Source organism: Myxocyprinus asiaticus, chromosome 37 (genome assembly GCF_019703515.2).
Source record: "Myxocyprinus asiaticus isolate MX2 ecotype Aquarium Trade chromosome 37, UBuf_Myxa_2, whole genome shotgun sequence".
Lineage (NCBI taxonomy): Eukaryota > Metazoa > Chordata > Actinopteri > Cypriniformes > Catostomidae > Myxocyprinus > Myxocyprinus asiaticus.
The window spans coordinates 30,549,433-30,568,026 of NC_059380.1; the positions used below are offsets into that span (position 1 = coordinate 30,549,433).

The following is an 18,594-nucleotide window of genomic DNA, read 5'->3' on the forward strand; positions in this document are numbered from 1 at the left end:
GGGATGGGGCACCCCATAAAAAGAAGGAAGGTTATCTCTTTTCTTAAACAAAATAAATATGATATTGTGTTTCTTCAAGAAATGCATCTTTCCCTGCAGGAAGCTCAAAAATTTGGGAAGATATGGAGTGGGCATGTTTTCTTTAGTGCTGGCTCAAGTAAGATCAGGGGAGTCATTACACTGATAAGTAAACATCTACAATTCAAATGTCTAAAACAGAGTTAAGATAAATTAGGAAGAGTCTTTATTGTTTTAGCAGAAATTCAGGGGCAAAGGTTGATTTTGGCTAATATTTACGCACCTAACGCTGATGATCAGGGCTTTTTTTTTTATAGGTCCTGAAGGGATGTTGCAAGCCACTGGCACCCCTCAATATAATATTGGGAGGAGACTTTAATCTATTGATGGACTCAGTCCTTGATCATAGTGAAGTAAAAGTGTGTAAGCCCCCTAGAGCAACATTGACGCTTCACAGGATGTGTAAAAATCTTGGTCTTACAGATATTTGGAGACTTTTGAACCTATCTGGTAGGGACTATACATTCTTTTCATCAGTCCATAAGATTTATTCTAGAATAGATTTTTTTCCCTCAAAGTCCGTCATTTAATCTGTTGTTGACTGCTCAGTTGGAAACATCTTAGTCTCAGATCATGCCCTGGTGAGTTTAGAGGTGTTGCCACATATGGAGGAAAAAGAAATCATATAGTTGGCACTTTAATTTATCCCTTTTGCAAAATCCTGATTTCCAACAAATATTAAAGGCTGAAATCATTGTTTATATGGAGACCAACTGGTCCTCAGTATCCTCTGTGGGCTTGGCTTGGGAGGCACTTAAGGTGGTTCTTAGGGGTCGGATCATACAGTATGCCTCATTCATCAAAAAATCCAAAGCACGAGAACTCGTGGAGTTGGAAGGGAATATTAAAAGTGCCGAGGCAGAGCTGAAGCGCCGAATGTTGTCTGATGGCCTCAGAGAATTGACTCGATTGAAATGCAGATATAATACTATGTTCTCACAAAAGGTGGAGTTTTGACTATTCAGGGCAAGACAGTCATATTTTGATTTGGGGGACAAAGCAGGGAAGCTTTTGGCTAGATCTGTAAAGCAGAGAGAGTCTTTTTCTACCATTCCCCCAGTGAAATCTGCCGGTGGTGAAATGTTTACCACGGCCATTGATATTAATAATGCTTTTAAAGAATTCTATCTTAATCTCTATAGTTCCACGTCTTCATCTACGGATAAAGATATTAGAAAATTTGTGGAACCATTAGAATTCCTTAAACTGACGACTGAGCAAAAAAAATCTCTCGATTCTGAGATAACCTTGGAGGAGCTTGGCGAGGTAATCAAGGCCTACAGGCAAGGCTCTGGGGCCAGATGGCTTTGCGAGTTTTTAGGTCTTATGCTACAGAATTGGATACACTTTTACTAGAAGTTTATACGGAATCATTAAAGAATGGAAAGCTTCCGCCAACCATGATGCAAGCCCGGATCAGTCTGAATCTTAAAAAGGACAAAGATCCAAGCGAGTGTAAGAGTTACCATCCAATTTCTGATCCAGCTAGACTTTAAAATTGTATCAAAAATTTTGGCTAATCGATTAAGTTATGACATCTCTTATACAAATATATCAGGTGGGGTTTATTCGGGGCCGCAGCTCTTCTGATAACATTAGGTGTTTCATCAATATCATGTGGTCAGTGGCGAATGATCAGACTCCGTCGCTGCCATCTCACTTGATGCCGAAAAGGCGTTTGATATGGTAGAATGGGATTATCTTTTTAAGATTTTGGAAATGTATGGGTTTGGGAGTATGTTTATTGGATGGATTAAGTTACTTTATAGACACCCCGTAGCAGCAGTACAAACAAATGGATTAATTGCAGATTATTTTACTCTGGATTGGGGCACCCGGCAGGGTTGCCCTCTTTCCCCATTATTGTTCTGTCTTGCCCTGGAAGCATTAGCAGCCGCGATAAGAAAGGAGGATGATTTTCCAGGGGTGATGGTGGGAGGTGTGGTGCATAAGCTTCTGCTTTACACAGATGATATTTTATTATTCGTCTCTGACCCTTCTAGATCTATGCCTTGCCTCCACAGAATTATTAATTCCTTTTCTAAGTTCTAAGTACAGAGTTAATTGGTCTAAATCCAAAGCTTTGGCTCTGACAGCGTACTGCCCGATAACGTCTTTTAGCCAGGTGCCTTTCAGTGGCCCAAACAGGGCATTAAATATTTGGGTATTTTATTCGCAGCAAATTTGTATGATTTAGTTAGTTAATTTTGACCCTTTAATAGAAAGGTTTTCGAGCGATGTGTGCAGGTGGGCTTCATTATATTTATCGATGATTGGGAAGGTTAATGTTAGTAATATGAATTGTATTCCAAAATTCAACTACCTGCTACAGTCTCTCCCTATAGATGTCCCCCTCTCTTATTTCCAGCAATTTGATAGCATAGCGAAGTCCTTCATTTGGAATGGGAAACGTCCCAGATTACATTTCAGTAAGCTGCATAGGCTGATTGACAAAGGTGGGCTAGGCCTATCCAAGATTTTGTTTTATTATTATGCATTCAGTCTCAGACATTTGGCTCATTGGTTGCTTTCACCTGAGAGAGCCCCTCCCTAGTTTTGTATTTCTACCTATTTCGCCATTGCAAAGCCTTTTTATCAAACTAACCGGAGAAGTTAAATTATGTATTAATAAGTCCCCTTTCTGCTGGTCAGAGTGGATTGTTAGGGGGGTTACTACACTCTGTGACCTATATGAGAGCAGTGTGTTGAGATTCTTTGAAAATTTGGTTCAGCATTTTGGGATTCCAAGATCTCAGTTCTTTAGATATTTACTGCTGCACCACCTGCTCTGTACTATTTTTGGGAGTAGCATACATCCCCTAAAGCGGCATATACTCTGGGAGTGGTGATTACTGCTTTTGGAAAAGGTCATGAGGCATCAGTGTATTACTCCCTGCTAATTCAGAGTCTGGGGGATGGAGCTTCAACTTCTCTCAAGAGATTATGGAAGAAAGATTTAAACTTGGTATTGGAGGAGGGAGAGTGGGCTAGGATTCTAAAAAATGTCAAGTTTGCATCTAGAGACACAAGGGTGCGCCTTATGCAATTCAAGATTTTACATCGATTCTATTGGACCCCCTCTAGATTGTATATGCTTGGTCTTAAAGACACACCCACCTGGTGGCGATGCCAGTTAGAGGATGGAGACATAACCCATGTCTTTTGGGGGTGTGTTAAGATCTAGGAGTTTTGGTTGAAGGTTCAGAGTTTTGTGTGTGATGTATTGGGCACTTGGGTTTCATTTTGCCCCAGACTCTGTATTTTGGGCAATGGGGTGGTCATCAATGTTGAGAATAGACACATAAAGAGTTGGGTCCTAAACCAGTGTCATGATCGCCAGACAGATACTTTTAAGGGGATGGAGGTCAGCTGGAGCACCCTCATTTCAGGAGTGGTGCTCGGAGATGGGGAGGGTGGCGGCCTTTGAAGAAGGGTCATTTAGAAGACTGGGGAAATTGAACTTGTTTGTGGAGAAATGGGGCAGATATCTGATGTTGCTGGATGTGTGATTATTATTATTTTTAATGTAATTTTTTTAATTTTTAATTTTTTTGTCTGTGTCTATAATCATGTACGACTACTGGGATGTTGTAGGGGGCCAGGGTGGGGTTGGGGATTGGAGGTGGGGAGGGTTGATATTGGGGGTTAATTGGTGATTCTGTGTATATAGTACTGTGGAAACGTTTTAGGCACTAGTAAAAAAATGCTGCATAGTGAGGATGTCTTCATAAATAGTTTTCATTTATCAATTAACATCATACAAAGTCCAGTAAACATAAAAAAGCTAAATCAATATTTGGTGTAGCCATCTTTGCCTTTAAAACAACCCCAATTCTCCTAGGTACACCTGGACACAGTGTTTCTTGGTTGTTGGCAGATAGGATGTTCAAAGCTTCTTGGAGAATTTACCACAGTTCTTCTATCTATTTAGGCTGTCTCAATTGCTTCTGTCTCTTCATGTAATCCCAGACTGACTCGATGTTCAGTGGAGAACTTTGTGGAGGCAATGCCATCTCTTGCAGAGCGCCCTGTTCTTCTATTCTAATCATTTCTATTTGCAAAAGTAGTGTTTGGGAGTCTAAAATGTATTTTTCCTATTGACACACTAAAGCTGAAGATATAAATAACCATCTTAAGACAAAGGTTTTTTTTTTAAACATCTTAAGTGCCTAAAACATTTGCACAGTACTGTATATGTGTTCAATATGTGAATCAATAAAAAATTGTTAATTGGAAATTAGTCAATTCTGTCAAATAATGTCTGGAATTGTTGGGAATCTTTAGAGGCCGATTTCTCAAAAAACAAGGTTTAATGACAGCCATCATTTAAATGATTATATCTCGGCCTAAATGGGATTCAGGGTCATTGCGACTCGAAATTATGGAGCAGGTCACATATGTTATGCATACTGAAGTCCATTTGTCTGTGTCTACACAGAGTGGGCAGGCTGTCAACGGATAGGCATCTCTCCAGACACTCATCGTGTGCCCTATCATATCTCTTTTGGCTCTAAAGGGAGCAGTGGCCCCAGCCACCACAGGTAACCCACTCAAAGTTTATTCTCTCTTCAGTGACATCAGTCATATTAATTTGAGACAGTTTATAGAGGGGAACAGTGAAAAGCTCACTGTTTCCAACAGACAAGCACACTGCTTTGTGCTGTTAGCACGGGCATACAGTTGTGCTCAAAAGTTTGCATACCCTTCGAGAATTGGTAATATATGTACCATTTTTAAAGAAAACATGAGTGAGCAGGCAAAACACATTTATTTTATTTCTTATGGGATTCATGTTCAACTGTAGGTTATAACAGATTGGCACAATCATAAAACAAAACATGGCAACAATGAAAAAAATGAAATGACCCCTGTTCAAAAGTCTGCATACCCTTAGTGCTTAATACTGTGTATTGCCCCCATTAGCATCAATGACAGCGTGCAGTCTTTTGTAATAGTTGTCTATGAGGCCCCAAATTCTTGCAGGTGGTATAGCTGCCCATTCGTCTTGGAAAAATGCCTCCAGGTCATGCAAAGTCTTTGGTCGTCTTGCATGAACCGCACGTTTGAGATCTCCCCAGAGTGGCTCGATGATATTAAGGTCAGGAGACTGTGATGGCCACTCCAGAACCTTCACCTTTTTCTGCTGTAACCACTTGGCCTTGTGCTTAGGTTCACTGTCGTGCTGGAAAGTCAAAGAGCATCCCATGTGCAGCTTTCGTGCAGAAGAATGCAAATTGTCTGCCAGTATTTTCTGATAACATGCTGCATTCATCTTGCCATCAATTTTCACAAGATTCCCCGTGCCTTTAGAGCTCACACCCCCCCCAAATTATCAGTGAGCCACCACCATGCTTCACAGTGGGGATGGTATTCTTTTCACTGTAGGCCTTGTTGACCCCTCTCCAAACATAGCACTTATGGTTGTGACCATAAAGCTCTATTTTGGTCTTGTCACTGCAAATTACAGTGTGCCAGAAGCTATGAGGCGTGTCAAGGTGTTGTCGGGCATATTATAACCGGTCTTTTTTGTGGCATTGGCGCAGTAAAGGCTTCTTTCTGGCAACTCGACCATGCAGCTCATTTTTGTTCAAGTATCGGCGTATTGTGCTCCTTGAAACAACCACACTGTCTTTTTCCAGAGCAGCCTGTATTTCTCCTGAGGTTACCTGTGGGTTTTTCTTTGTATCCCGAACAATTCTTCTGGAAGTTGTGGCTGAAATCTTTCTTGGTCTACCTGACCTTGGCTTTTGATCAAGAGATCCCCGCAAGTGATTGAACAGGACTGACTGGCATTTTCAAGGCTTTGGATGTCTTTTTATATCCTTTTCCATCTTTATAAAGTTCCATTACCTTGTTACGCAGGTCTTTTGACAGTTCTTTTCTGCTCCCCATGGCTCAGTATCTAGCCTGCTCAGTGCATCCACGTGAGAGCTAACAAACTCATTGACTATTTATACACAGGCACTAATTGCAATTTAAAAAGCCACAGGTGTGGGAAATTAACCTTTAATTGCCATTCAGGCAATTAAATTGCCGATCAGGGCCATTTGGGTGATTTCTGTTATCATTATGATTTAAAAAGAAGCCAAACAACTATGTGATGATAAATGGCTTCATATGATTTTTATCCTTAAATAAAAGACCAAAATTTCACAATTTCTGCCAGGGTATGCAAACTTTTGAGCACAACTGTATGAAAAATGTCAGCATACAAAAGGAAAACACTGTATTAAAAAGCTTTTATTTTTTATTTTTATTAAAATCTTAAAATTGTTTTACAAATTAGCCTTCATTTAAAGGGATAGTTACCCCAAAAATGAAACATTTCCCATCATTTACTCACCCTCATGCCATCCCAGATGTGTATGACTTTCTTCAAAAGAACACAAACAAAGATTTTTTGAAAAATGTCATAGCTTTGTAGGTTCATACAGTGCAAGCAGAGTATCTGCGGGTCATTAAAATGTATAAAATCAGTTTGATGAAAATTAAGGCCATTATAAAGTATTAAAGTCTTAAATTACATTTCCCGAGGTATTACATTTCTTTGTTTGAACTTTTCCCACCTTGGGTCATAAGGTTGAATGAAAACCTTCCACGCCTTGCAAATAGAGTGGTTGCACGCTTGTCACTTGGTGTGTGCACGTTCAGTGTACACATGCACTGATCCCGTGAGTGCTGCTCCGGGGCTTGAAATTTTCCGCATTCATTTCTCCATTCTCATTTCAACATTAACAGACTGTGCGGTTACATGATGAGAGAAGATACTTTTCAGTAAGTTGTACTGTATCTTTCAGCATACCCTCAGACGTTCATTCATGTTTTTCATGCTATAAGTTGGAGAGTGAGAGCGCTGTGCCCGCTTAGTAAGCTTGAGATGGCCAGCTACCGCAATGTCACACGCACTATTAAAGAGCATCAAAACAATATTTATTGTTTGAATTTCAAGAAAAAAGTGATCATTTGAAAGCTTAAACTAAAATCATGTTTCTCCCAAAAATTTAATCAGACTCAAATGATGGAGCGTTTCACAATTTGTGCAAATGTAGCTGTAACAGGCGCTGCGAGTCCTGTGCTTTCACTCTGCGTTGGTGTGTGTAGATAATGAGACAAGATGCTAGACAGGTAATGTTTCAAAATAAAAGTCCCACATTGAATTAACTAATTTTGAAATTAATACGAACTGAATTAGTGTAAAAGATTAAAATTAAATTAAACACAGATTACAATAAACAGCTTATTTGAGGATATATTACAATATGGTGACATTAACTTTTATATACATATGCTTTAAAAAAATAAAATAAATTGAAGATGAATTTTAATATCTGCTATATCGCATTTTGGAACAAAAGACAGCTATGTTTGTGATATCTCGAGAATATACTGTATGTCTGATATCTGTTGGAAGCGCTTTCCACTACCAGAGAATGTGAATGACATGTAGAGTGATTTTGTGTCTTGTCGCAATGGAGGTGTCGGTCATTCTTAGATCGCAGGGAGCGAGAGGGGACATAGACCCTGAGGAGTGAATTAAAGTAAGAGGGTGCTTTTTCATTGGCTGTCCTGAAGCCAAAGTCAAAGCCAAGTTTATATACAAATCTCAAAAACACAACACAGTATCAAAGAAAAGGAGGAGATGATAGTGTTTAACTAGATTTGAAATGAGGAACAGTGTAAACCGTTAAATAAACACTGCCAAAATAAAGGCTCCGGGTCTGTCAAAATAAAAGCTCCAAGTCAAGATGAAGTAAATACTACAGAAATATATTACTATTATAGAAAACAAATCTAATCCTCAAAATTATAATAATTCAATTTTATATTACAATAATAAACTTGACAGGGACCCACGATGATAATATTATTAATAATATAATAAAATAATATTCAAATGTGTTCCAGAAAAAGTGAAAGTGAAGTTGTACTGTTAATTCTTAAAAAATGTTTTAGTAAAATATATATGTTAGTAAAAACTGCTTTTTATTGGGCCAGCCATATTACTGTATTGGTGCAAATAAATAAAAAGGGCTTTTCAGCAGAGCTCTGCTTAAATTTTCCCTAATATAGCAAAAAAATAACTAGCAAAAGGTTTCATGTGGCATAGATAATTTGATTTGGTCTAGTTCAAGGAGAAGCTTGTTAGTAGTAGGGATGCTGCGATCTGGATTTTTACAGCCGATACGATCACCAATCTTTTTGTCACCTGATCGGCCAATACCGATCCCGATACCAATCATATTAAGATAGATAGCCGTATAAACCGATCATATTAAGATAGATAGCCCTATAAAAAATGAAGCTTAGTGTCAAACTAAAGACAAACTGATAACCCATAGGTGCAGTTTAAACTTAATTTGACATTTATGATTATTAATTCATTGTCAAGTCATTTTTATTTGCATAGCACTTTTCACAACACACATCGTTTCAAAGCAGCTTTACAGAAAATCATGCGTTAACAGGAAATTAAACTGTAATATCTATAAAGTCTTGGAGTCAGCATTGTGTAGTTTGATTAAATATGATTGTAAATTGTGTATAAAAAGATATAATTAAATAATAATTATATTTAGAACCCCAGTGAGCAAGCCGAAGGCAACTGTGGCAAGGAACACAAAACTCCATAAGATGCTGGTTAATGGAGAAAAATAACATTGAGAGAAACCAGGTTCACTGTGGGGGCCAGTTCCCTTCTGGCTAAACGGCATGAATATAATGCAAATATTAGTTATTTGTGTGCCGTGCAAGTCATGGTTTAAAATTAGTAAAGTAAGTAAGTGTTAAGGGCCAGTGTTTAAACAAAGATTTTGTATGAACTGTAAGATTAATGACTAATGTCTTTGAAGTTCCTCCTGGATTAACTGCAGAAGTTCACATTGATGCATTGTCCTTTGTTAGTTGGCTGATGAAGGCTTTTGTTGGCAATTCATTTAGAGTCTATGTGTTCCATTTTATGAGTGTAGTCCATCATTAGACCAAGGTGATGCAGGCAGAGATCAGTGAGGTGCATCGCAGTTCAACCGGCAGGTCATTTCGGTGAGGTCTATCCTAAGTCCAAGATTCAGGCAGTGGCATATGAAGTACCCATGTTTTATGGTTGGAGTTGGCATCAGTAATAGACTGAAGTGATGTCTGGCTGGCACTGGCTGCATTTAACTGTAAGATTAATGACTAATGTCTTTGAAGTTCATCCTGGAATCCAATTAATTGATAGTTTATGTATTCCATTTTAAGAGCGTAGTCCATCATTAGACCAAGGTGATGCAGGTAGAGATCAGTGAGGTGCATCGCAGTTCATGTGAATCCCGATGTTGAGACAGGGAAACAAATAGAATAATATTAGCGTAGATGCCATAACATTTTTTGAAGAGTTATAGATCATGATAAGTGTTTCTGGTTCCGGCATTCCTAACTAAAGCAGCCTAATTGTGAGTTGGTGGATAAATTAGGTATAGATGAGTCTTTAGTCTAGACTTAAACTGAGTGAGTGTGTCTGCATCCAGAACAGTGTTAGAGAGACTATTCCATAGTTTAGGAGCCAAATAGGAAAAGGCTCTACCTCCTTTTGTGGATTTTGATATTAGGAACTATTAACAGGCCTGAATTTTGCGATCGTAATGAACGTGATGGAATATAGCGTGATGGGGACCTACACAATATTAGGCAGGTGATTTTAATGTTGTGGCTGATCTGTGTATACACTCAGTTGAAACAGTAGAAAAGTGGAAAGATAAAAAAGAAAAAAGCATGCAATGGAAAAGAATAAAACGATGAACGTAGAGGAAAAAGCAATGCTAAGCAAGCTAGCAAGCTACAAACAAACACAGACTCGTGCAGAGTGCCGGCAGCAACCGGAACAGGATGCAAGAGCCAAATTATTATTTCATCTAATTATTATTATTCCTTATTTTATTAATTTTTTATTTTTGTATTATATTTAATTCATTATATTAAGCCTCTCGTTCATTGGGAAATGAGGAAGTGGAAACCGGATTAACAATTAACAAGACTTTAATTCCAACATAAAACGCTGAACTGAAACATAACACACGTCGACACACACACACACACACACACACACACACACACACACACAGAGCTCCTTGTGTGTGTCTCTCTCTCTCTCTCTCTGGCATCCCCGGCTCCTCCTTTATCCCTCTCCCGCTGATTAGGCAACTCAGCGCCGGGTGTGCATCCTCACGGCCCGGATATGCCCTCTACCACGTCACATACCCCCACCGTCCGATTCAGGTCGGGGAAACCTCCAGCCTGACCTACTCCACCTTATATAAAAATATAAGTAAATAAATATGTGTAAAAAATAAATAGATAATTAAAAATGCATTAACCTTAAAAAATCACTTCAACGCATCAGTGACGTAAGTGCAATGGCGTGTTCACACGAGAAGACAGAAGCACACGCTTTGTGTACAACAGAGGAACGAACATCACGCAAAAGTTGGTTCATTTCAAACAGCAATACAGCGCTGGGCGGAAGCAACGATTTAAAGTTAAAAACATTTAAAAACATACATTTTTGGGTGAACTAACCCTTTAACCACTGGAGTCTTATGAATTACTTCTATGTTTCCTTTATGTGATTTGTGGAGTCTGATGACCATTTATTTACATTCTATGGACTTACAGAGCTGAGATATTCTTCTAAAAATCTTTGTTTTTGTTCTGCTGAAGAAAGTAAGTCATACACATCTTGGATGGCATGAGGGTGAATAAATGTTGAGAGAATTTTCATTTTTGGGTGAACTCCCTTTAATGTCTTTCAAAGATATTTATAGAATTATTACACTCTATAAGTACTTTTTCCTTGAACAATCTCCTGCTAGGTTTGCATTGTCCAAAAGTTCTAAGGCAAAAGTTTTATGAAATAACCTAGAAATACAACTTTTTCAAAATTTAAAGAAGCCAACAAGAATACAGATTTCTAGGAACTTGGCACAGTGGTATTTGACACAAAAAATTAGCAAATCAAGATTTTCAGTTAAATGTACATGAAATTGTATATTTAAGGTCCTTAAATTGGTCACCATTTCTTTTTTCACCGTATTTACCTGTTTGCCCTTATTAGTTAATTTTAAATATTCCTGTGGTGTTCAAATGATATTGTAAGTGCAAATACTCCATGTAGTCTATAAAAGCTATATAAGCAACCTTATGTCTGAGAAAGGTGCTGTATGAATAAAACATTATTAAATAGTTATAGATGGTAGGATGAGGGATTTCAATACAGCTCTGCCTTACACACAATTCTAAGCCGTCAGTATGTTATTGTAGTTGCGGTCTTTAATTTAACTCTTGAATTGTGTGCGTGCTGTAGATCTGCTTCAGATCATGCAGCTGCTGGAGGTCCACCTGCAGACCTGCAGGACATCTTCAGCCGCTTCTTCCAGGGTGGAGCTCCCAGTGATGCGCCTGCTAACGGAGGCTTCTTCCCGGCTGGAACACCACCGCCACCACATCACGGCTCAGGAGCCCCTGCAGGGACTACAGGAATGTTTTCAGGATCTCCTCCACAAATGGGGTTCTTTAGCCCAGGAGGGCAACGGGGTGACCCCAGCGAACACTGGACTGAAGAAGGAAAGCCCCCGCGCCGGCGCAAGAAAGTTCGCAAGCCATTCCAGCGCTGAGCAGTGCAATATCATATGGTCATGGCTGTTGAGATGGAGTACTGCCTGTTCCCATGGTTTGATGTTGGCCAACCAGTGCAAGATGAAGACAGAATCATTCGGCCTCAGAGGAACATTTCATTGTTGGATTTATGAAGCGTAGTGATACTCACTGTATTGATAGTTTACCCAAATTTTTACTCTCAGAGGAGCAAGCGAAGAGAGACGCAAGAAGGAAAAATAACTTGCTGTTTGGAGTTTGAAGTCCTTTTTTTTTTTTTTTTTTTAATCACCAATTTACCAAGAATAAAATCACATTCATTCCAGAAACACAAAAGTACTTTTTCCCAGTTGCATTTACACGTTTCTGCTTCAGGCTTGATTATTTGAATCAGATGTTCAGGATGTTGCTGTGTGTTTTGTTATTGTTTGTACTGTCACATTAGGATACATTAGTATAAATGACACAGACCTCAGGGATGACTCTCTCTTCATCTGCTATTTGACAGGAAAAAAATAAGTGATTTTCAAATGTTTCTGGGCATTTGATATAGAGGAATATATATATATATATTTCATTTAATAGATCACATGTTTAGGAGGCAAATATTTCAAATAATAATTTACTTATTATTTGAAATATTATTATATTGTAATATATAATAAGTATTACATGACATGGAAAGTTCACCCAAAAAGCAAATTCAGAAACTCCCTTAACAGTTTTATCTCTTTGTAAAAGTGCTTATTTAAGTCTTTATAGGAAACAGAAAACCCAAAAAAAATCACTAAATTTGAAGAGGCTCTACACTCCAGAATTAAAATTAGATTTTCTTTCCTTCACACAATTTTCTTCAGTGATCTTGCAGCCTGTGACTGTGATTTAAGAAAGAAATGGAAGAGATGAGTGTTAGGTCTGTTAGATTGAGTTACCATCAACTGGTTTAATGTGGTTACAGTGCAACTAAAAAAAAATATTTTAAAATAGCTGGACTTTTACATCTTGACCACAATTTATGATTGACCACACTGTCACGCTATAGTAATGACCCAAACTAAACCAATAATACATGATTGTGTTGATTATTACATTTTACCTGAATCATCAATTTTGTAAATCATTTGCTTTGTTAGGTCAGACTCTATTCTGTTCTTCATGTTTTACAGAAACATTATTCTGATAATGCCAAATTCTGTATAATTTCTTTTCATGACTGATAATTGAAGAGGTATACCAGAAATAAACAATCCATTCATTTAGTTTACAGTATTATTAATGCACTACCTCCCCGGTTCTTTGTTTTATGTTTTAGTTGTTATTCGTTTTGTTATTTCTGTAACTGATTGTGTGCAATGCAATATTCCACTTAACATTTTAAAAACATATGATTCATTTTACTGTATTCAGTCCAGTTGAGGTTCTGAAGTTGATGCAGTAATGTATTTAGTGCTGCATTTGTAGGTTTTTTTTTTTTTTTTTTTTTTTTTTTTTTGGATAATTGGTGTTAGAGTGATCTTATCTTTATACAAGAGAATACAATAGTCTAGATCACTCTGAATTCAGACAATCATAATGGTTCTAATGTGCAGGACACTTTTTGCCATCACCCCAATCTTCCTGTATTAAAGCTGATTTGCTCAATTGCGATGAGACTAATTTAAAATTTCCTGAGCATTTACAAGTGTGAGTCTATGATGTTTGTGCTTTTTATTTATATATGGTATAAAGTGGATGTCTACCAGCACCACAATATGCTGCTGAGATTTCAAATGCTGCCAGCAAAAGAGACTAAGGGTGGTTTCACATGTAGTATGTTTTAAATGAACCAAACCCAATTCAGGTGATCTGAGTATGGTTGGTTTGTGGGTCCTTTGAGGGGGGTCTGAGATCATGTGGGATGTAAACATTTACAAGTAATATCGGTCTGAGACCGAGTGCTCAAACGAACTAGGTATGAAAACACCCTAAGTAATTTCAGTTACACATTACGTAGTTGGTTCTCACATATATACTGTATTTATACACCAATCAGCCACAGCATTAAAACCACCTGCCTAATATTGTGAAGGTTCCCCTTGTGCCACCAAAACAGCGCCAACCCGCATCTCAGAATAGCATTCTGAGATGATTTTCTTCTCAACACAGTTGTACAGGGATATGAGTTACTGTAGACTTTGTCAGTTCAAACCAGTGTGTCCATTCTCTGTTGACCTCTCTCATCAACAAGGCATTTCCATATGCAGAACTGCCCCACACTGTATGTTTTTTGTTTTTGGCTCCATTCGGAGTAAATTCTAGAGACTCTTGTGCATGAAAATCCCAGGAGATCAGCAGTTACAGAAATACTCAAACCAGCCCATCTGGCACCAACAATCATCCATGCGATTATCTAATCAGCCAATTGTGTGGCAGCAGTGCATAAAATCATGCAGATACGGGACAGCTTCAGTTAATGTTCACATCAACCATCAGAATGAGGAAAAATGTGATTTCTATGATTTGGAGAGTGGCATGATTGTTGGTGCCAGCTGGGCTGGATTGAGTATACTCTCAACTAACAAATAGGTTTTTATTAACTTTGAAAATAAAAACATACCATGTAGAGTTATTGTTTATGAAATCTGAGGAAGAATATTTAGACCTGCTTAAGTCTATCTTTGACCACATCAAAAATAATGTAGCCTAAAACTGAAAAAAGAGCATAATGTCTGTTTCTCCTTTTTTATTATTATAATCCTCCCATTCAATGAGGGGACAATTAGCCTTTTCTTGTCCTGCACACATGATTTACACACAAGAGCCATATACTTGTGCAGATTATAAATAATCATAAGAAAGGATGAACAAACTGATTTGATGATGTTCAGGATTGTGAACGCTGACCTGTATACAACTAACACTCAGGATTTATACATAGGCAAGTTCAGTGACACTTCACATAATCTATTTACGAGCACTACAGAAAAGAATTGAGAATAAAATGCACATTTTCTTGTGTATTTTCTTTGAAGCTTCGGTTTTCATCATCGATTTATCTTCTGTGAAAAAAGATTGGGCATATGAGCTGACATCACTCCTGTAACAGCTTTGACATTTTTTAAGTCTGTAGTTTTGACTGCACCCAGCGGATAAACAATTTGCATAAATACATTTGATTGAATAAGACGCGATAAAATGCGCTCACCTAAAAGTTACTTTTTCACTGGTTCATATTTTGGAAAAGAGTGTAACTGAACTATGTCCAGACAAGCTTAGACGTGCGTTCCAGGCCAGAACTGGACCATGGATAGCTTTCCGACCATCGATGCTGCCGTTGCACGTGTTGAGTGTTGTTAAATTCACCACTTAGTTTGGGCTCGGATGTTTACCACAACGATTTTATCCAAATCATTTGGAAGGTCAGATAAAAGTGATTGGCTTGCCTCATCGAATCACTTACAATAAATAAAGACATTACATTGTACTGGGAGACTCTGAGAAGTGGTGGTACGCAAGAAAAACTGCCGGTGTTCTAACAATCTGTGCTTCCTGCTCAGGATGAACTACCAGCAGTGAAAAGGGTGATGTGTAAAGTCTAAACTTGGGTAGCACATGTGGAGGCATGGGAGAACCTGTCCTTATATACTACAACAGCATTAAAGATGTTAAAAACCTAGGTAGCACATCTTGTCAGCCAGATAATACCTATCAGGATGTGCTACCAGCATAATTATCAGATTGTGTGCTATGGTGTAACGCCTGTTTCTCATCACAAGCAGTGAGCAGAGCGTATTTTTTTCGTCATCCATAATAACAGATTAGAGCATACACATTGGAAGTGTCAGCCGTGTGTCAGAGCGTAGCGTGGGGTTTCGGCTCTGAGTCTGTTTTTGCTGCGCCGCTGGCGCTCAATTAAAGTGACCATGCACTGTTGATGGATAAAATGAATGTGATTTGACACAAAAAGTACACAATGCACAGAATAAGTATATATTAATAGTCTAGTGTGTCTTTATACTGTATGAATTAGAGCACATCTGAAAAAGTTGAAAAATAAATTCCAGGAGATTTAACAATTTAAACCAATTTAAAATATTATAGATCTTAATCAGAAGTACGGTTTATCATTTAAAACTACAGTAAACTACAACTTATGAACCTGAAAATATGAGACATGTACTATTAAACAGGTCTATAGATGAAATTACTCAGACGTCACATTGCAGGAAACCGCGCTTCCGGGTTCTTTTGAGCAGCAGATTTAAATGGTGGAAATAGGCAGCGCTGCAGTTTTAATAATCTTTTAAGCTTTATAGAATGTAATAATGTCTTTTAATGTTAATAAAAGTTATTATAAATGGTTTGTCTATGGTTTACAGAGAAGAAATTATGTGGGTTATTTTCTGAAATTTCAGCAAAACAACTTTAAATTTGGTTCAATGAGTCTATATGATCATGTCAGACATGTAACAAGTTGATGAATACACATCCTCACATGTTTAACACGCTTCTAAAGGCTAAGAAATGTTATATATGAAAGTAAAAACTACCACTAGAAATGCAACGTGTCTTTACTGCTTCAATTATTAATCCTGATACAACAAATAATAATATTCTTACTTCAGTATGATCATATTCCATATCAAAACTTAATAACAACTGTTTTTGATTGAACAATATTATTTACTGTATTCAAAATTGTATGACATTATTTTATTCACTTATCCTTTCACAAACAGTAGTTCATGCGCTGTGGTGGTGGAGACGGGATCCGTTCCTCCCTTAAATCGTATATGAGGATCTTGATCAGATATGATCATTGTTAGATCATATTTGACCTCATATCTGTCACAGTGACAACACTTAGTAAGATAAAAACAGTAGTTTGCAATCAAAGTTTACGTAATTTCTTCGTTAAAAAAGTTAATACAACCAACAGTTGCTGCGGATCAATTGTGTCTAACAGCAGACGTGATTACACTGGCGGTGACCCGTGAATTATAATCATTTATGTAAAATCTTGCGTTTTTCCTGATGCAAAGATCTGGTGGAAATTTAAATAAGCCCCACTCTGCAATAATCTGTGGGAAATGGGGTGTTCCAACCCCACAAGCAGCACTTTTTGGGCAGTTTCAGCGCAATTTGAGCAGAGCGCCCATAGACAGCAGTTCTTTTCTGGGCTACCAAAAGAACCCAGAGGAGGCGGGGAGGAGCGTTTGTTTGTAAACAGTAACTTCTCCTATAGGCTTCAGCAATACCCAATCACAGCCAAGTTTGCTTTCACTTGTAAACACGTGCACGTGACAGACTGTGACGTCAGTAAATTCAGAAATTATCTCATTCGTGTTCAACAATGGATGATACCAGACTGATTTTGGAGGTGGAGTAGAACAAAGTGCTCTATTATTTACCTTTTAGATGCAAATGTTGTCCTCCTCCTCATGTAAATAAGATTTCACGACTATCAGGTTTGTAATACTTATCAATGACCCACTCCTGATAACCATTTTATAAGTTACGGTCTTTATTAAAATAAACACTCACCTTAGTAACAGAAATCTCAGTATTTTTCTGTATAGAGCCGCTGCTATAGAAGCTATAGAAACGCTTCCAGAGTGAAAGCACTGTCGTAATTAGTTTTTTAAAAATAATTCCAGGGTAATATAACAATAAGCATAATGTTATAAATTTACACTCAATATAAAAAATTAAAAAAAAATATGATATAAAAAAATTGCGAGATTTACGCTGATAAATAAGGCAGAAATGTGTCATCACAGTCTGTGAAAAAAAATCTTGTGCAGATGTGGTATTTTGGGAATCATTCACCAATGGACTTTGGTTATCCTCTATTGGACATTTCTGGTACTGCATCAGAAATTTGTCACCAAAAGGTCATTTTTATATATCGACCTACAATTTAGAACAGAACTGGATTAGACATGTGTCTTTGATTTTCTAATATTTTTACATTTCAGATGATTATTTTTTGTATATTTTATTTATATAAAATAAAAAGTTTGTGCAGTACATTTTCATTACAATAAACTTAAATTTCTATAACTTTTTTATTTCACTTTAAAAACTGATTTCACTTACACAATAAACTGCCAAGTGTCTTCTTTAAACAGAAACCAGGCTTAGGTCTGTACTCCCTAGCATTTATGAGTTACAACCATTTAAGTTTACACCCAAATATAGGAAGAAAAGAATAATAACAATTAATGTGTTGCCATTGCAACACTATTTAAGATATCAAATATCCCTTTACAATTTTACACCAGCAGTGTCTCGACATTATTCTAAAGAATTTTGAAGCAATGCATGTAAACACAACAGGGATATTTCAAAGCCTGATAAAATTGCCTTACTTCCTAGTGCCAGTTGGTGGCACTATGACCATGACCCATAATAGCCACATAAATGTGATCAGCCCCAATTACAAAACATACAGCTGAATTTTCATCAAAATCATACAATGCACTCAGAAGTTATAAGGAATTTCCTGTTTCACATTTTTGCCCTTAATTTATTGCCTCGCCACGGCAACACCATTCAACATTTAAAAGTCTGTTCACAATTTAAGATCTTCGATGTCTTGGCATAATGTTGTCTAAATGTGGTGACAGTCTCATGAATCACCTAGGAGGAGTATTTAAAAGTTCAGAGAATTCAGAGAATCTATCTATCTATCTATCTATCTATCTATCTATCTATCTACAGTTGTGCTCAAAAGTTTGCATACCCTGGCAGAAATTGTGAAAATTTGGCATTGATTTTGAAAATATGACTGATCATGCAATTATTTAAGGATAGTGATCATATGAAGCCATTTATTATCACATAGTTGTTTGGCTCCTTTTTAAATCATAATGTTAACAGAAATCACCCAAATGGCCCTGATCAAAA

At 37.4% G+C, this 18,594-nt stretch overlaps 1 protein-coding gene across 4 annotated transcripts in view; it reads left to right on the forward strand.

The window, feature by feature from the left end:
- Positions 1-18,594, forward strand: part of dnajc14 (DnaJ (Hsp40) homolog, subfamily C, member 14) — a 53,896-nt gene that overhangs the window by 18,782 nt on the left and 16,520 nt on the right. For 2 of the 4 annotated variants that reach the window (XM_051676618.1, XM_051676617.1), the window contains exon 7: positions 11,417-12,965. The exons of 1 other annotated variant lie outside the window; for it this stretch is intronic. In XM_051676618.1, the coding sequence (XP_051532578.1) occupies positions 11,417-11,868 (452 nt within the window). In that variant the 3' untranslated portion in view covers positions 11,869-12,965. Of the gene's footprint in view, positions 1-4,516; positions 4,620-11,416; positions 12,966-18,594 lie in introns of those variants that run through there. One more of the 4 variants, XM_051676619.1, reaches the window with a different exon arrangement.